Source organism: Oncorhynchus mykiss, chromosome 12 (genome assembly GCF_057628025.1).
Source record: "Oncorhynchus mykiss isolate SJ-2025 chromosome 12, ASM5762802v1, whole genome shotgun sequence".
NCBI classification, from domain to species: domain Eukaryota; kingdom Metazoa; phylum Chordata; class Actinopteri; order Salmoniformes; family Salmonidae; genus Oncorhynchus; species Oncorhynchus mykiss.
This window is the reverse complement of record NC_143033.1, coordinates 82,891,548-82,912,223: the sequence shown is the minus strand read 5'-3', so window position 1 is coordinate 82,912,223 and position 20,676 is coordinate 82,891,548. Positions and strand designations below refer to the sequence as shown.

General features: G+C 43.8%; 1 protein-coding gene across 1 annotated transcript in view; it reads right to left on the bottom strand.

Moving 5' to 3' along the window:
* LOC110538549 (putative sodium-coupled neutral amino acid transporter 12) overlaps window positions 1-20,676 on the bottom strand; it is a 77,976-nt gene that overhangs the window by 15,722 nt on the left and 41,578 nt on the right. The window contains exon 9 of the mRNA XM_036938635.2: window positions 6,692-6,785. Coding sequence (XP_036794530.1) covers window positions 6,692-6,785 — 94 coding nt within the window. The remainder of the gene's footprint in view (window positions 1-6,691; window positions 6,786-20,676) is intronic.

Sequence of the window (20,676 nt, the reverse complement as noted above, 5' to 3'; positions counted from 1 at the left end):
GTTGGTAATCAAGCCTACCACTGTTGTGTCGTCCGCAAACTTGATGATTGAGTTGGAGGCGTGCGTGGCCACGCAGTCGTGGGTGAACAGGGAGTACAGGAGAGGGCTCAGAACGCACCCTTGTGGGGCCCCAGTGTTGAGGATCAGCGGGGTGGAGATGTTGTTGCCTACCCTCACCACCTGGGGGCGGCCCGTCAGGAAGTCCAGTACCCAGTTGCACAGGGCGGGGTCGAGACCCAGGGTCTCGAGCTTGATGACGAGCTTGGAGGGTACTATGGTGTTGAATGCCGAGCTGTAGTCGATGAACAGCATTCTCAAATAGGTATTCCTCTTGTCCAGATGGGTTAGGGCAGTGTGCAGTGTGGTTGAGATTGCATCGTCTGTGGACCTATTTGGGCGGTAAGCAAATTGGAGTGGGTCTAGGGTGTCGGGTAGGGTGGAGGTGATATGGTCCTTGACTAGTCTCTCAAAGCACTTCATGATGACGGAAGTGAGTGCTACGGGGCGGTAGTCGTTTAGCTCAGTTACCTTAGCTTTCTTGGGAACAGGAACAATGGTGGCCCTCTTGAAGCATGTGGGAACAGCAGACAAGGCCCTCGAAATGACCACATACATAATCAAAATCGCTTTTAAATGGGAAACGTTTGAAGAATTGGAAAACATAGGTTACCTATGAAGGACAGCTAAAGATTGTATAAATTACTGAATAACAGACATGGAGAAAAAGAAGAAGAATACATTCTGGCTGATGATGCATTGGCTCGGTAATCAATAATTTGCCTTGAAGTGGTACCCTTTGTGCTGAACCCACTCGCTCGCTTTAAGTTTATGGCCAGAGCATCATGCCATAAAAAACGAATATATACACTGAACAAAAATATATACGCAACATGTAAAGTGCTTCCCATGTTTCATGAGCAGAAATAAAAGATCCCAAAAATGTCCCATATGCACAAATAGCGTATTTCAGTAAAATGTTGTGTACAAATTTGTTTACATCCCTGGGGACAATTAAAGGCCACTAAAATGTGCAGTTTTGTCACAATGCCACAGATGTCTCAAGTTGAGGGAGCATAAATTGGCATGCTGACCACAGTAAATCCTCCAGATCTGTTGCCAGATTAATTGAATGTTAATTTCTCTACCATAAGCCATCAGTGTACAGAATTTGACAGTACGTCCAACTGGCCTGTAATCATGCTAGCCCAGGACTTCCACAGCTGGCTTCTTCACCTGCAGATCTTCTGAGACCGGATGAAACCCGATTTTAACTGTACCGGGCAGATGTGTGGGCGAGCGGTTTGCTGATGTCAACATTGTGAACAGAGTGCCCCGTGGTGGCGGTGGGGTTATGGTAGGAGCAGGCATAAGCTACAGACAACAAACACAATCACATTTTGAATGCACTGAGATACCATGACGAGATCCTGATGCCCTTTGTCATGCCATTCATCTGCCGCCATCACCTCATGTTTCAGCATAATGCACAGCCCCATGTCACAAGGATTTCTACACAATTCTTGGAAGCTGAAAATGTCCCAGTTCTTCCATGGCCTGCATACTCACCAGACATGTCACCCATTGAACATGTTTGGGATGCTCTGGATACGACGTGTACGACAGCATGTTCCAGTTCCCGCCAATATCCAGCAACTTCACACAGTGGAACAACATTCCACAGGCCACAATCAACAATCTGATCAACTCTATGCAAAAAAAAAATGTGTCGTGCTGCATGAGGCAAATGGTGGTCACACCAGATACTGACTGGTTTTCTGACAACTCCACTACCTTTTTTTTAAGGTATCTGTGACCAACAAATGCACAGCTGTAGTCTGTGTCATGTGAAGTCCATAGATTAGGGCCTAATGAATTGATATCAATTGACTGATTTCCTTAAACTGTCACTAAGTGAAATCTTTGAAATTGTTGCATGATGCGTTTATATTTTTGTTCAGTGTATTTATGCGTTACCGAATGGAGTAACATTTATCCATTTGCCGGTTCTATTTTTTATTGCGCATCCAATTACTCTTGAGACCATTGTCAGTGAGCTCTCTCTTTCAGAGTTGGATAGGCTGGTATAGCCAGACAAACAAGCCCTAACAGTTTAGTAGCAAATCTAGTACAGACAGATGCTGTTTCTGTGTCAAAATGAGACTAGAAAAACTGTAGAGACAGGGTGGAGAGGTCAGACAGGCTATGCTGCCCCAGTCCTGATAACGGCACCACATAAATTGCCAGAAAATTCTTCAACACGAATTTCAGAGGGCAAAATCAGTTGAATACGTCTTCAGACAGCCACTTGCCTTTCATGAAAAAATAAAAAAATAAAAGCAGTACTTAACCTCTCTGAGCACGGAACATGGTAGCAGGCTGAAATTCCACAACATACGGTGATCGCTACATAAATGGTCATATTAAACATTCATGAAAATACAAGTGTCTCACATGTATCGAAAGCCTAGAATCTTGCTAATCCAACTGGATTTACTGCGAAAGAATACGATGCGATTATCTGAGCATAGAGCCCCATAAAAAAAACAATTTCAACCAGCACAGGCATAACAATCACAAACTGCATTAAAATAAATTGTTTACCTTTGACGATCTTCGTCTGTTTGCAATCCCAATGCTCATTGTTACACAATGAATGATCTTTTGTTTGATAAAATCCGTTTAAAACACGAAACATTTTGTGAACCGCTTGTGTCGTGAATTCCGTCTCATTTCATTTGACGACACATTCCAGGTAAATAACCCACACAAAACGTGACTTTTCCAGTCATGTTTGGTTTCATTGCAATCAACTGGTTTGTTTGTAACACAACCAAACCTGATGGGCCATTTCGCGGGACGTATTGACTAAAATAAACCGATTTGAAGACAACAAGTAATGACATCACTGTGCACCAATGATATGACCACGGTTTCGTTGATTGACTGTATTTTAACCCAATGACCACTGATCGTCTTGAAATCTAGCTGGGTAGATAGCCAATGAGCTGAGGTAAATGACAATATGCAATGGTTGTGTGTTGGAAGACCAACCTATGTCGTAAACTCCGGCGTAAAGAGAGTCATTCGCTATTGAAGTTTTATTTCGGAAGGAGCTACGCATTTTACGCACAGCGTTGTTTTGGTAAATGCGCAGATTCAGCTGATAATATATCAAACAGTATGGCGACTAAGTCAGGGAAAGCTAAATCTAAGTCTAGATATACAGATGTACGCACAATATTAGAAGAAATTGATCGGAAAAGTGAGACAGAGATTGTTGTAGGACGATTCATTTAGCGATTCCCAAGTGGAGGAATATTTTTTTGAACGGAGAGGACACCGTTGTAGCCACTGTGTATAATCTGTAACGTGCCTGCAGAAGAGGAACAATGTCACCGTTTTGGACTGGTAAATTATTTTCATGCTAATGCCCTTGTTTGAAATTAATAATATAAAATATTATTTGTGATTTTTTTAAATTTTAGAAGCAATATATAAAAATGTAATGTGATGAAATGATGTAATGAAATGTAATGAAAAGTGATGAAATGTGTCTGCCGCCCCACCCCAACCCACATGAAATAGCCTATTTGAGGCTGTTGAGGGGAGGGCAGGCCCACAACAATGGCCAAAGTGAAATGGAGACAGTAGATACAGCTGGTCTGTTGTAATATAATAAAGACAGTAGATCTAGCTGGTCTGTCATAATATAATAGAGACAGTAGATCTAGCTGAAATGTCATAATATAAAAGAGACAGTAGATCTATAATAATATATTCAACCTTATGTTCCCTGTACTCCATATAAACAGTGGGGCAAAAAAGTATTGAGTCAGCCACCAATTGTGCAAGTTCTCCCACTTAAATTTGTTAGAGGCCTGTAATTTTCATCATAGGTACACTTCAACTATGACAGACAAAATGAGAAAAAAGATCCAGAAAATCACATTGTAGGATTTTTAATGAATTTATTTGCAAATTATGGTGGAAAATAAGTATTTGGTCAATAACAAAAGTTTCTCAATACTTTGTTATATACCCTTTGTTGGCAATGACAGAGGTCAAACGTTTTCTGTAAGTCTTCACAAGGTTTTCACACACTGTTTCTGGTATTTTGGCCCATTCCTCCATGCAGATCTCCTCTAGAGTAGTGATGTTTTGGGGCTGTTGCTGGGCAACACGGACTTTCAACTCCCTCCAAAGATTTTCTATGGGGTTGAGATCTGGAGACTGGCTAGGCCACTCCAGGACCTTGACGTTCTTCTTACGAAGCCACTCCTTCTTTGCCCGGGCGGTGTGTTTGGGATCATTGTCATGCTGAAAGACCCAGCCACGTTTCATCTTCAATGCCCTTGCTAATGGAAGGAGGTTTTCACTCAAAATCTCACGATACATGGCCCCATTCATTCTTTCCTTCCTTTACACGGATCAGTCATCCTGGTCCCTTTGCAGAAAAACAACCCCAAAGCATGATGTTTCCACCCCCATGCTTCACAGTAGGTATGGTGTTCTTTGGATGCAACTCAGCATTCTTTGTCCTCCAAACACGACGAGTTGAGTTTTTACCAAAAAGTTATATTTTGGTTTCATCTGACCATATGACATTCTCCCAATCTTCTTCTGGATCATCCATTCAAACCAAGCTGCTTACCTATTGCAGATTCAGTCTTCCCAGCCTGGTGCAGGTCTACAATTTTGTTTCTGGTGTCCTTTGACAGCTCTTTGGTCTTGGCCATAGTGGAGTTTGGAGTGTGACTGTTTGAGGTTGTGGGCAGGTGTCTTTTATACTGATAACAAGTTCAAACAGGTGCCATTAATACAGGTAACGAGTGGAGGACAGAGGAGCCTCTTAAAGAAGAAGTTACAGGTCTGTGAGAGCCAGAAATCTTGCTTGTTTGTAGGTGACCAAATACTTATTTTCCACCATAATTTGCAAATAAATTCATTAAAAACCCTACAATGTCATTTTCTGGATTTTTTCTCCTGTCATAGTTGAAGTGTACCTATGATGAAAATTACAGGCCTCTCTCATCTTTTTAAGTGGGAGAACTTGCACAATTGGTGGCTGACTAAATACTTTTTTGACCCACTGTATATATATTTATTATACCTCAGCAGAACAATATTGTGTAGAGCTTTGGCAAAGTGGGTGATGTTATATCCTTCTTGTTTGGCCCTGTCCGGGGGTCTCATCGGATGGGGCCACAGTGTCTCCTGACCCCTCCTGTCTCAGCCTCTAGTATTTATGCTGCAGTAGTTTATGTGTCGGGGGGCTAGGGTCAGTTTGTTATATCTGGAGTATTTCTTCTGTCTTATCCGGTGTCCTGTGAATTTAAGTATGCTCTCTCTAATTCTCTCTCTCGGAGGACCTGAGCCCTAGGACCATGCGTCAGGACTACCTGGCATGATAAATTGATCAATTAGGTTAGGTCTCCTGTTTATTCCTCTGAGATGAGCTAAACATTAGAAATGTACCTAAACTAAAAAAAAATACAAAATTGTTGACACTAGAGATTTAGGACTCAAGCATGCTGTCTAGCCCATTCATTTTTCTTCAGCCGTCTGTACCTCCTAAACTTCGGGCCCATAATGTTTGTCTTATAGGATTTAAAATGGTCTCCAACCCTGTGTTTGATGGCTGCATAAACACCTCAGCTTTCAGTGCCCTATACTTTGACGGCAGGCCATCTATCCCCATGCTCTGTGGCACCGGTGCAGTAAGGAAACAAAGAGCTGCCACTACGGCCATTTTGAATCATTAGCTGGTGCTGTAGAGAGGCCTGTAGAGGTGACACAGCCAATCAATCAAAGGTAGAGCCAGGGGAGGGCGGGGATATTAAAGGGAGTGGGAGGGGTGTAGCCAGAATCCCAGGGTGCTTTGTCGATAGCCAGATAATGGACAGTGTGTGTTGTTTATGTGCACGCAACTGTGTGTGTGTGTGTGTGTGTGTGTGTGTGTGTGTGTGCGCATGCGCGTCTGTGTGTGTGTCTGCCCTGTGTGTTGTTATGGGTGCCAGTAGTATGCCCACACGAGGGTGGCGGCAGAGCCATGATTCAGTAGTGTTGTGATTTTAACAGCAGGTCCAGGACGGGCGGTTTATTTTTGTCCGTCGCCCTGTGAGTGACGGTCCAATCAGGCCTGGGATGGGCTGTCAGGCCTGTCAGGCTGAGGGATGAGAGGAGATGGGAATCAGGACACGGAGCGGGACTGCCGTATGATCGACGGACCCAGGCACAGGAGCCACGGAGAGGAAAGGGGAGAGGAATGAAAGAGGAAGATGAAGAGGAGGACTGCTCCCACCAAGGTTCAGAACGTCAGCCAGGTGGAATAAAGTGTTTTTTTCCTAAACATTTGCAACAGTGACAAAGAGCAATCTGGGAGAAGGCGTGAGACCGTGACCCGGGGATAATGGAGTGTGATATTTAATCGAAGGAATGACACACCCTCCATCATGCAAACAAACTTGGAGATAATGCACATTAAAGCACTTCCTAAATAAATACCCATGACAGATTTACCATTTCGATAAAGTTCCTGGGAATTTCACAGCTTGAATTGCTCTACCTACAAAACAAATTGAGATCCACATTTAATGTGATTATTTGAAGATGCGTGCCTTGAGTCTGTCCAGAGCAACCTTTATCAGCCTATGGTGTTTGTATACCTTAAGGTAAGATAGGTTACTCTTACCGATCCAGCGCATGAGTGAGGTGAGGATCTGGAGGTATTTAGTCTTCTGAGCATCGAAGAAGACGAAAGGGCCCAACATCAAGGTGAAGATGCTCTGTAGAGAGGGAGTGATCATCTTAAAACACATTGGAATCACTTTATACAACATATTCACAAACCAGTGTGTGTTTGGGTTGTGTTTATACTTCCACATTTATGCTTTTCTAGGTCCACAGCATGGGAAATAAATGACAAATAATACAATTGGATTTTTCCAAGATGAAAAGAGATAAAACTCTGTTTTCATGAGAACATGAGGCTATTTATTCCCTTTCCACCCAATATACACCAAACCCCAAAATAAAAAATGTAAGTTGAAATCCTATGAGGCCATCATAGTACCGATTGCCTCATAACAAAGATAGGTCTTATTGAGAGTTGCAATCATCAGTGGCATCAGCCCCCTCTCTCTATTCCCCATCTATCCCATTCTCTCTGACAATCCCATGTATGATAGTGGAGGTTGAGTGACGTGTGATCTCAAGGCCAGTCACTTCAGTGGCATGTCATCTGAAGAGGAGCCTGCAGGATAGAACTCACACAGTCAGACACAATAATCTCTAACAGGGCCTGGGGGTGAGAGCTCAATCAGGACACCAAAGTGGGGACAGAAAGACAGAAAGATACAGATGGAGAAATGTTCCACTCAGAAAACCGATCTGCTCCAGTCACTCTCCATCGCCAGGACCTCTGACCCCTCCCATGAACCTCCCTAACTCCACCCTCAGCTCTCCCTTCCCTCTGTGCTGTATTTACAGGGTGGGCCCATGGGTTGTGAGGGCAGGACAAAGAGATCAATGTTGGTGAAATAAGTGTGAGACAGGACAGAGAATGTAGACAGCCTCTACCTGCACAAGGAGGCCATCCACTGGGGACAGGGAAGGGTACAGTGCTGGCTGAATGCTAATACCAAGGACCAGCCGACAGGGAAGGGTGGGATAGGTGGGACCAGACTCATTTAAAACTTTATTATTTCCAGAATTATGGAGGAGAATTGTGAATCCCAGGTGTCAGGAGATGAAAGTGCTGAATAGCACTTAATACCAGCTACGGGTGACTGCTACAAATCAGTGCAGAATTCCCGAAAATGTACTACATCTTGGAGCGACGGACATTAATTTGCAATAGTCATTAATGTGTAATGGAGGAGGCATTATGGAAAGTGTGGAGTGTCCTAAAGAAGGTTAAGTCGTTAACGGTTGAGTGACAGTGAGACATATTTCAGCGCTGAATGGTCAGTGGTGTCTGGGTCTGTCTCTGTACCTGTGGTATGAGACAGTCTAACGTGCCATACTTCATCCTCCAGCCAGACAACAGTCCATCACAGGCCTGATGATACCTCCCATCCATCTGCCAGCAAGTGATGGACTGCTACCACTCTTGGCCTGAGAAGACATGGTATATGCCATCTCAGAGGTGGGGAATATGTGCTTTTCAAGAATAGGGAGGCAGGTAGCCTAGTGGTAAGATCGTTGGACTAGTAACCGAAAGGATGCAAGATCGAATCCCTGAGCTGACAAGGTAAAAATCTGCCGTTCTGCCCCTGAACAAGGCAGTAAACCCACTGTTCCTAGGCCGTCATTGAAAATAAGAATGTGTTCTTAACTGACTTGCCGAGTTAAATAAAGGGAAAATAAAAAGGGCCCTCAAGGCTTTACATTGGAGAGAGAGAGAGTCTACTGGACCGGACAAAGACCCATATAAACAGAGATTCTCCATCAACGTGAAGAGCATGTTTGAACGGGACCTTTTCACTGCCATAGCTGGAGGCAACATATGGTCTCTACAGAAGAGGAGATAGTTCTGTGGATGAGACTCTGGTGTTGGCCTGGTGTTAAGGCAGTAGTGCGCATGTGGCTGGAGGGGAGAGCTGAGTGGGTCTGCTATGAAAGAAAGATGTCTTTTAAAGCAAACAAAAAAGTAAGAAAACAAAAGATGATGCAAACTTCTGTCTATCTCATGAAAGAGAAAAGAAACAAAGTTATAATTTTCAAACGGATCTTGTTTATAAAAAAATAATAATACGAGTGGGGAGGCATAGTGTCTGTGGGGTGGCCGATGAATTTCACCCTTCTTGTGCAGTTAGCACCACACATGAATCAAGACACCTCCTCTAACCAATTACAACCTCCCACCACAGCCAGACAATAAGACCTCAGGACACTGGACTACACTTAACCACAGCACAACAGCCAGAGGAAGCAACACAAAACAATTCAAATGGATAAAGAATACGAACAGCAAAAACAGCTCTGTGCTGTATCTTGATAAGGCTTTGTCGGTGAAGGCCAGCATTGACTTACAGAAAGTTGGAGAGAGCCTTTCATCTCTGACAGGGAGAGCAGAGAAGAAAGAAACCATTTTGCCAACAAGGTTTTGTGATGGTAATGACAAATAGGATGGGGAATGGGATGGCATCACACTGGCAAGCAATGCCAAAGCCAGGACCGGAAGGGAAGGCTGGCAGAGGGGCAGGGCTGGAGGCAAGAGAGGCATGGCTTGTGTACAGTATGGGGAGGAGAGGAACAGAGGGAGTGTGGGCAAGGGGAGAGGGCATCAGGTGCCATGTGCTGTAGGGTGACTCAGACCCAGTGTTGGCAGGGCCTTAGGAGCAGGAGGGCACAGGGGGGGCGCAGAGAGAGAGAGAGAGACAGAGGAACAGAGCGACCAGAGGCACTGCTGCAGGAGATAACACTTTCCCAGTAACTCTCTTCAGAACCTATAACTACACACTCTGCACCATCTTACTATAGGACGGAGAAGGAGCCTAGAGACAGGGACAAGGAAGTGAAAAGGCCAAAAGAAACCTCATTAAAATAAAAGCTGCAAATTCAGAGCCGTAGACGGACGTTTTTAGAGCAAGGAGGCCTACAAACCTGACTCAGTTACACCAGCTCTGTCAAGAGGAATGGGCCAAGATTCATCCAACTTATTGTGGCAAGCTTGTGGAAGGCTACCAGAAAAACATTTGACCCAAGTTAAACAATTTAAAGGCAATGCTACCAAATACTAATTGAGTGTATGTAAACGTCTGACCCACTGGGAATGTGATGAAAGAAATAAAAGCTGAAATAAATCATTCTCTACTATTATTCTGACATTTCACATTCTTAAAATAAAAGTGGTGATCCAAACTGACCTAAGACAGGGAATTTTTACTAGGATTAAATGTCAGGAATTGTGAAAAACTGAGTTTAAATGCATGTGGCTAAGGTGTATGTATGTAAACTTCCGACTTCAACTGTGTGTGTGTATACACACACGATGTGACAGGAACAATTATAATGGCATGGGGATAATATCAGTATTCACTAATCAAAGGCTGGCTCATTCATGGCTTCTGACTGAGACTTGAGGACAACATCACTAATAAAGCGGTTGGGACTGTGATTCAATTCAAGTCCATTTTGGGCCAGCTATTATCATCCTCAGAACCAATGACAGTGAAAACATGTCCTTTCAAATCCCTTGCCCTCAGCGCCATCTGTGTTCAGTGATCTTTCATTTGAAAGGCGGTTCTGCTATTAATAAGGTTTGGTGCAGACGGAGTCAGTGCCCACGGGCCAGCCAAGCACTCAGGTGGACTTATTTAGGACTATCAAGGAGACACAGGAAGCAAAGCACTCCCTGCCAAGTATGCAAGAGGGAAAAACATAGACAATATAGGTAGAGTTCAATGTCTTAGGAAGATTGACTGGCACTTGGTTTCGATGCATTTAATTCTACATTCAAGACGCTCTACTGATTTGTTCATCTCACTCTTCCCTGCGCTGCACTGAAATTGATTTTTGTCTATGCATGTTCTTTCCTGACCCAGAGTGCTTACGTTTCAAACTTATGCAATAAAAGTATCCATAGTGAGAACAAACCCTGTCATGGAGAAAACATTATTTTCCTTCCCTCTCTTCGCGGTGTGCTGATGATTTTGTTCCGGCAGAGTGACACCCTCAACCATGACTAGGAGTGTTTCATTTTTGACGACAATGACATTCTTAAGCATCAGCCATTTCTTGCCTCAATATCAGACAACGATGAGCAACACCAAACCTGCCACAATCACACACTTGAGTGAAATGCAATAAACAATAAGTCAGAGATGAAAACTGCAAAAGTGACCAGGCTGACAACGGATACAAAACACTGATTTATTCTATTACCCTGGCAGAAAGGGTACACACTCTCTCCACAGACCATTAGAGCACTTCTGGAAGCAAGAGACAAGCGAACAGACCCCCAAGGACAATATCCTATCTGATAACAATGACAGGAGAACATGTAGTAGTTCTGTTTTTGCCATAATAATTAGTCAATATGCGGTTTGTTGCCAGGTGGACACACAGTAAAATAGTGTTTAACCACAATTCTGGCACTACACACAGACCCTTAATTTAGATTGTGACCAATGTTCCTACACGCAGCTCCCCAGGGCTGCCGCCCACAATTGCCAGCCTGCACAGAGACGCACAAAGGTGAACTTCACTCATCTTTACTAGTTTGTTTGCCCCAAACGTGTACATTTCTGGCCATTTAGGAAAGCGAGTCAGGCAAAGAGCTGTTTACGTCTTGAAGGGGCAGTGTTTTATTTTAAGACAGGCTTGTACAAGCTAAGAAGCCAATAGTGAGGGTAGCATACAGTTTTATATGATTATTCGTTCTAATAATGTATGAGGATAATAATACATTTTATTTTGTAAAGTGGTTTCTTGCATTAAGCACATTACAACTACATTTTCAGTTACCTCAATGTCTGAAGGACAAGTGGCTAAACAGGTTAATGTCAGGTCCTGCATGTTTTCAAAAGCCTCATGGAATGTAGGCTTACAATGAACACCGCAATGGCTGCTATTGTAGGCTGTATCATAGAACAGCTTTCAATAGCTATTTCCATGTTAAAATGTTATGGGATGCATTTCTCCATTGTTTTTGATGGTAGGCCACTCTTGTAGGGCCTGCATTATGATCAAATAGCCACAGTCGTCTACTTTGCCACTGTTAAAACTTAAAAGGCGGGTACAGCCAATGTTCACAGTAAAAGCGCCAGAAGTTGCACAGAATTTCTACAAGGTTCAAGTTTGTACTCAGCAGACCTCAAATTTGCTCAGTGCCGAAAGAAATGATGGAACATTGATGGTGACCCAGAAAAAGAGAAGGCTCAAAGGACACCATCCGTTTCTCATCATGTCCCACTGTCAGGACCAGAGGGCCTGGAGATCTCCTGCCACCTCCTCTCTCACATTCTCCATCTCTCTTTTCCATCTCTCTCTCTCTTCCTCTTCACACAGTAGGTATCTCCAGCAGGCCATCCCACTCCAGACAGCCATGTGGCTACAGTAATGAGCTCCCCAGCCAAGCAGGCCACCTCCTGTGCATGGTGGGGAGGTGAGCTCATTCACTGGAGTGCTGGGAATGACTCACCTGTCAGTTCAATCACCATGGGACTAGAGTCACCAAAGTGCTGGAGAAGAAGACTTTCTGGGTTTGGTGCTTTTGTTGAAAATGCCCTCTCAGTTTGGTTATAGAGCTGAGAGATGGTGTGTGATCATGGAATATACTAGTAGTGTTATGGGAACTACACATTCATTGATATCAATCAAACTTAAAAACCCAAATCATTGGTTTGTTTAATCTGCCGGTGTCCATAATCTCTCCAAAGATCATGGTGGAAAAAGTGGCTGACAATAAATGTCAACAAGTAATCACTATTTTATGTGAAAGATTTGTGTGTAAGGGAATCATGTGTATGCAACAGCCGTTGATTAGCTTTGGCTTGCGTCATCTTTGAGTCAATCCGTTGGTCTGGTTAATCACAGCATATATGAGTATTTCACGTGGGCACTTCGGCCATTACAGTTGGCCCACATAACACATCTCTGATCCATGCACCCATTTGAATAATTAATCACCATATTGGTTACCTCATTCTGGAGGGGTCAGCCAGATACTAACCACCACACAGCTGTCTTGGTGCTCTAGGATAGGTTGGTTACAGGGATTGGATTCAAATCTGCATCACTTGACTGCTACAAAGCTGTTTGGCATCTTGCTTTTATATTGCTTAGTATTCTGGCCATTGTGTTATTTCTGGTGTTTGGGTGGAGGCGGAGGGGGTTAATGGATGAAAACCCGGAAGCCAGAGACCACTCATGGTGAATTCTCTACGGTCATGGTCATGAGAATGCCATGTGGTCATGCAGCCTGGAACACTGTAATCCACCCACCATCAAAACAGCAGAACAAAAGATTACTATTCCCAATCCCCACAGTCCCAAGATCCCCAGCCATTTGTTTCAGATGTTAATCTTCATTCCGGACAGATTTCACATGGAAAAACCTACATGGGTGGGGATTGGGGAGATAGGATTCCATTCCGGCTCATTTCTGACTAATGAGGATAAATGATAAAATACATTAAATAACAATTCAACTGAGGTCACCGGTTTCCTTTCAACTTCCTTCGAAAGAAAAAAAATAAATAATAATTTGTTACTCTTATCTCTTACTTTTTGGGGGGTATTTTCTTAAAACTGCATTGTTGGTTAAGGGCTTGTAAGTAAGCATTTCACTGTTGTATTCGGTGCATGTGACAAATAAAATACAATTGTATTTGACTCAAAATTAGATAAGGCCAAAAATGCATCTATTGATCGTCTGCGGTGCGGATCAGACACAATCTGGAGTTCCTCACATTAATGCTCAATGACATTAGCTGAGGAATGGAGAACAGAGGAATTCGACATGGGCAGGGACTGAGCACAAAACAGGCCCAAAACATGGATCAAACGTGGACAATGGTTTGGCTGGTACAATGAGGGTTTTGGTGGATAGCCTATAAATTGTACACAGTTGAAGTCGGAAGTTTACATACACTTAGGTTGGAGTCATTAAAACCCGTTTTTCAAAACACTACACAAATTTCTTGTTAACAAACTATAGTTTTGGCAAGTCGGTTAGGACATCTACTTTGTGCATGACACAAGTAATTTTTCCAACAATTGTTTACAAACAGATGTTGACTGTTTGTAGTTGACTGTGCCTTTAAACAGCTTAGAAAATTCCCCAAAAGTATGTAATGGCTTTAGAAGCTTCTGATAGGCTAATTGACATCATTTGAGTCAATTGGAGGTGCACATGTGGATGTACAAGGCCTACTTTCAAACTCAGTGCCTCTTTGCTTGACATCATGGGAAAATCAAAAGAAATCAGCCAAGACCTCAGACAAAAAATGTAGACCTCCACAAGTCATCCTTGGGAGCAATTTCCAAACACCTGCAGGTACCAAGTTCATCTGTACAAACAATAGTACGCAAGTATAAACACCATGGCACCACGCAGCCATCATACCGCTCAGGAAGGAGACGTGTTCTGTCTCCTAGCGATGAAAGTACTTTGGTGCAAAAAGTACAAATCCATCCCAGAACAACAGCAAAGGACCTTGTGAAGATGCTGGAGGAAACAGGTACTAAAGTATCTATATCCATAGTAAAACAAGTCATATATCGACATAACCTGAAAGGCCACTCAGCAAGGAAAAAGCCACTGCTCCAAAACTGCCATAAAAAAAGCCAGATTGCAGTTTGCATCTTAGGGAGTGCAATATGACCCCATTTACACTGTATATTGGAATGGCAAAGAGTTGAAAAACTACAAACCTCAGATGACCCACTTCCTGGCTGGATTTTTCTCAGGTTTTCACCTGCCATATGAGTTCTGTTATACTCACAGACATCATTCAACCAGTTTTAGAAACTTCAGAGTGTTTTATATCCAATACTACTAATAATATGCATATATTAGCATCTGGGACAGAGTAGCAGGCAGTTTACTCCGGGCAACTTATTCATCCAAGCTACTCAATACTGCCCCCCTGTCACCAAGAAGTTAAAATAAAGTGGTGATCCTAACTGACCTAAAACAGGGGAATTTTTACCAGGATTAAATGTCAGGAATTGTGAAAAACTGAGTTTAAATGCAGTTGGCTAAGGTATGTAAACTTCCGACTTCAACTGTACATACAATAGGCCATAAAAGCCCATGAGGGATGTATAAACCCAAGCTGATGGTGATAACAAGTCAATTGATTCATTGAACATGGTGAGAGCAAGGGGAACAAGGAGAGAAATGAGAGGAGAAAGCAGAAGAGAGTGAGATTAAAAGGAGGGGCAACACATATGAGAAGGAAAGAGGAGGGCCTACGGGGCAGTAGCACCATGTACTCTCAAACGTTCTGAAGCTTTGTGTATGTCAGGATGAAAGAGAGACTACCTCCTGCATCATTAATCACCAAAATGCATTATTATCAAGCAGCCATAATTAAAAAACTAAATTAATTATCAAATAAATTGATGCTTAAATAGAAAAGATTGCCTTGCCGAATTTCCTAAACAACCAACACCCAGTCCTTGCTCTAATGAAAAAAATGAAAGCAATTAAGAAACAAGGCTATATTTTGCCTCAGTCAATTTATTGAGACAAATTGAATTAACTGATTTAGGGATACAAACATTAGGCCTCTCCATTTTAATCTGTGTGCATAGGAACACTACAGACTGTCACGAAAGTGTATCAAGCTCATCCATGATCACATATTCAACAAGGGTAGTAGGGTACTAACACAGTGTATGAGGATTGGGATGTTTCTACTTCATGGACCAAGGGGGCTCAATTCAGTGTTAAGAGGCATAAATCATAAACACCATACCCCTTCACCATGCGCCTCCCAAATTGTTTAACAATGCAGAGGGCTCTGTACAGCTCCGCATTGACATGATTGGTTGATGGTAGGTGGGGGCGGTACATCCTATATAAAAACAAACTCACTTCCTTGACAACAGCTCTGCACTGCTCCGTGAAGGGCAAGAAGTATGAATTCCCTGACTTCTGCTGAGACCATATCACCGTTAATGCTTCATGGCCAACGCTGACGACTGATTGATCATGCGCCCAGATGCACAATGCACTTCCCTCTCCAGAATGTGCTCTCTCTCCTGCCAATTTGTGCACATTAATTGATTCAGAATTTTGTGCGAATTGTTTACGTTTGATTGTCAGTGTACATCAATTCCCCATTACATACAGTACATTCAGAAAGTATTCAGACCCCTAGACTTTTCCCACTTTGTTACGTTACAGCCTAATTCTAAAGTGGATAAAATCGTTTTTTCACCCTCATCAATCTACACACAATACCCCATAATGACAAAGCAAAAATCATTTTGGCATTTTTGGCAAATTTATTAAAAATAAAAACCTGAAATATCAGTTATATAAGTATTCAGACCCTTTACTCAGTACTTTGTTGAAGCACCTTTGGCAGCAATTACAGCCTTGAGTGTTCATGGGTATGACGCTACAAGCTTGACACACCTGTATTTGGGAAGTTTCTCCCATTCCTCTCTGCAGTTCCTCTCAAGCTCTGTCAGGTTGGGATGGGGAGCGTCGCTGCACAGCTATTTTCAGGTCTCTCCAGAGATGTTAGATCGGGTTCAAGTCTGGGCTCTGGCTGGGCCACTACAGGTCCCGAAGCCACTCCTGCATTGTCTTGGCTGTGTGCTTAGGGTCATTGTCCTTTTGGAAGGTGAACCTTCGCCCCAGTTAGGTCCTGAGTGCTCTTGAGAAGGTTTTCATTAAAGGATCTCTCTGTACTTTGCTCTGTTCATCTTTCCCTCAATCCTGACTAGTCCCCCAGTCCCTGCCACTGAAAAACATCCCCACAGTATGATGCTGCCACCAACATGCTTCACCATAGGGATGCTGCTAGGTTTCCTCTAGACGTGAAGCTTGGCATTCAGGCTAAAGAGTTCAATCTTGGTTTCATCAGACCAGAGAATCTTGTTTCTCATGGTCAGAGTCCTTTATGTGCCTTTTGGCAAACTCCAAGCGGGCTGTCATGAGTGGCTTCTTGGTGGTTCCAAACTTCTTCCATTTAAGAATGACGGAGGCCACTGTGTTCTTGGGGACCTTCAATGCTGCAGAAATGTTTTGGTACTCTTCCCCAGATCTGTACCTCGACACAATCCTGTCTCAGAGCTCTACGGCCAAATCCTTCAACCTCATAGCTTAGTTTTTGCTTTGTCACTGTCAACTGTGGGACCTTGTATAGACAGGTGTGTGCCTTTCCAAATCATGTCCAAACAATTACATTTACCACAGAATAAGGCTGTAACGTAATAAAATGTGGAAAAGGGGAAGGGGTCTGAATAGTTTCTGAATTAACTGTATATTACTAGTAGTACATTTAAGGTAAATTCCTATAATTTTTCATCTACAATGTTTGTTACTTTTGTTACGGTCATTTAATTTAATGCATTTCATATTATTCCAGTCTTCCTGTTCTCATTGTCGAAGTGAACACATTGTTTGCAGAGTGCACAACCTATACTACTCTTGGTTTGTTTAATTCCATTTACGGGTTCTGTCAATTTAGTCATTGTATTTTGTTTGGAGCGCTCCTGTCAATGTTGAGTAAGGATGCACACGCATAGAAGTAGGCTTATTGGCTACCTGGCCTGCGCACAAATGTAGGCATATAAATATGCCAATTTGGGGATCTGCTAGTATTCCTGATTGGCTTAACACACCACCACTAATGAATGACCTGTGGAGCTTCTCAAAGTGATGTTTTCTTCACCTCAAACAGCAAGCAAACAAAGTCTGTTTTTACATCCATTGATAATTACAATAGTTCCTCAATGCATTTGAGAAATATTTCCAGCTCTCTCCCTTTCGATAACCACTCAGCGTGGGGAAAAATGTCATGCCCTGATCCAGTGGAAAAGTCATAAAATAGACTTCTTATCAGTGCTGGACTTAGGTTCCGGTATGGTTTATATTTAGGTGCAGGAGCTCCACAATCATTTTGAGCTAATATTCTATAAGAGGAACAGCTCTCAGCTCCAGTGAGCTCCAGCCCAAGTCGAGCACTGCTTCTTAGCCTACAGCTGTGTCTGTACCGAGCTCACTGGCGCAGGAAACTGAGGGCCCAGAATATTTTATACAATGTTGCAAGTTCACTAGCGCAAGCTTTGGGCCAGAACCAAGTTAATAGTTGATACCATGTTTAAAGTTTGTTGCAGACAGGCCATGTGTAGCAAATGTGATTTAAAGGATATAAATATATATATATTTTATCTGGATATTTCTACTTGCAGGCTGCAATGTTTTTATTTGTGGCTTTATATAGGCAATTTTTGCATAGTTAGAAATGGCAATACAAGTGACTTTTTTAGGGTTGTATCATTTTTATGTAGATAGAATTTTGATAAACCACATGACAATGATTGAGATATGTTGAAGATGTTATTATAAATAGAATCGCATGAAAAATGTAGGCAGTCTGACATCTACAGCGGTGGTCCCTAAAACACAGCGTGCTGAATGATCTGCAGACGAACGCTAGATCTACATTCGGTGCGATGTGTGTGAGCCCCAACTCCTGCAGTCTTCAGAAGAATTACATTACTAGAACTGCATCGAACAACTTGTTTTGATCCCCCCCAAAAAGCAATTCTGCTGTACAAACACAAAATACATAAATGACTTGAAGGGATGTTAGGCCTGGGGTCATTCATTATTTTCCCCTCAGTGAGTGTAGGAGAGACACACAGAGACAGAGGCTTTATTGGGTATAAAGGAGAGCTTATCTTGTGGTAGCAGCAGCCTTGCCATCCCCCTGTGTGACAAACGGCCATAGACTCATCAATGTCAGATCTCCTCTGCATCAACTGTGGATGCATCACCGGCCCTGCAGGCCCAGAGGTCACTATCAGGCAAGCGGAAACTGAACACTTCCAAAATAAGGGATATAAAACCACCAGAGATGAATAAATAACACTGTCTCTCTCCGTGGACATGGCTTGTGTGTGAAAGTCCACCTATGGAGGAGGCTTCAGGAAGCCAGTGAGCCAGACTGAGACTATGGACAGGTTGGAAACCTGTCAGATAGAATGGGTCAGTGTCTCTGACAGGATCTTTATACAGGAGGTGTGTGTGGACCCAAGTAGCCTGACATACAGGGTTCCCACTGGACCTCCACGTGTTACAGCTGTCCCACAACACTCAATGACACACCAGGTACACACAGACTCTACCCAAAACTGAGCTTGCTTCAATAACTGTCTAAAATATGACCGTACAATGCTAAATTAGAAAATTGCAACTTTGACAAGGCTACAAGGAACACATTTTATCTTGATTCCATTAGCTTCACTCACCAAGGGCAAGCTGATGTCCAGATGTATGAGCCTAATGGTTAGCTCATGGCTACCATCACTGTGAGATGTGTGAAAATAATAAAAACCACCTCAACACTCATCTTTCTCATACACAGCTCGCTCTCAGTGGAAGTGAGATATACTCAAAACAGACACTTTTATTGTTAATTAAGTAGATGACCCAGGAGACAACCATCTAGTCTCTACGCAATTAAAGATGACTGTAATGAGAGGAAGGATGACAGCAGCCAGAGGATGGGATGGGACAGGACATGGAGGTGGTAAGTATAGGTGGGGGGTGGGGGGGGTTCAGTGTAGATGGGATGGGACAGGACATGGAGGAGGTAAGTGTAGGTGAGGGGGGGGGGGGTAAATGTAGATGGGATGGGACAGGACATGGAGGAGGTAAGTGTAGGTGAGGGGGATGTTCAGTGTAGATGGGATGGGACAGGACATGGAGGAGGTAAGTGTAGGTGAGGGGGATGTTCAGTGTAGATGGGATGGGACAGGACATGGAGGAGGTAAGTGTAGGTGAGGGGGATGTTCAGTGTAGATGGGATGGGACATGGAGGAGGTAAGTGTAGGTGAGGGGGATGTTCAGTGTAGATGGGATGGGACAGGACATGGAGGAGGTAAGTGTAGGTGAGGGGGGGTAAGTTTAGATGGGATGGGACAGGACATGGAGGAGGTAAGTGTAGGTGAGGGGGATGTTCAGTGTAGATGGGATGAGACATGGAGGAGGTAAGTGTAGGTGAGGGGGATGTTCAGTGTAGATGGGATGGGACAGGACATGGAGGAGGTAAGTGTAGGTGAGGGGGATGTTCAGTGTAGATGGGATGGGACATGGAGGAGGTAAGTGTAGGTGAGGGGGATGTTCAGTGTAGATGGGATGGGACAGGACATGGAGGAGGTAAGTGTAGGTGAGGGTAAGTGTAGATGGGATGGGACAGGACATGGAGGAGGTAAGTGTAGGTGAGGGAGGGGGGGGGAGGGGTAAGTCTGGATGGGATGGGACAGGACATGGAGGAGGTAAGTGTACATGGGATGGGACAGGACATGGAGGAGGTAAATGTAGGTGGGGGGTTCAGTGTAGAGGGGGGGGGGGGGGGTAAATGTAGATGGGATGGGACAGGACATGGAGGAGGTAAGTGTAGGTGAGGGGGGGTAAGTGTAGATGGGATGGGACAGGACATGGAGGAGGTAAGTGTAGGTGTGGGGGGGGGGGGGGTCAGTGTAGATGGGATGGGACAGGACATGGAGGAGGTAAGTGTAGGTGAGGGGGGGTAAGTGTAGATGGGATGGGACAGGACATGGAGGAGGTAAGTGTAGGTGGGGGGGGGGGGGGGGGGGGGGGGGGTTCAGTGTAGATGGGATGGGACAGGACATGGAGGAGGTAAGTGTAGGTGAGGGGGGGGGGGGGGTAAATGTAGATGGGATGGGACAGGACATGGAGGAGGTAAGTGTAGGTGAGGGGGATGTTCAGTGTAGATGGGATGGGACAGGACATGGAGGAGGTAAGTGTAGGTGAGGGGGATGTTCAGTGTAGATGGGATGGGACATGGAGGAGGTAAGTGTAGGTGAGGGGGATGTTCAGTGTAGATGGGATGGGACAGGACATGGAGGAGGTAAGTGTAGGTGAGGGGGGGGTAAGTTTAGATGGGATGGGACAGGACATGGAGGAGGTAAGTGTAGGTGAGGGGGATGTTCAGTGTAGATGGGATGAGACATGGAGGAGGT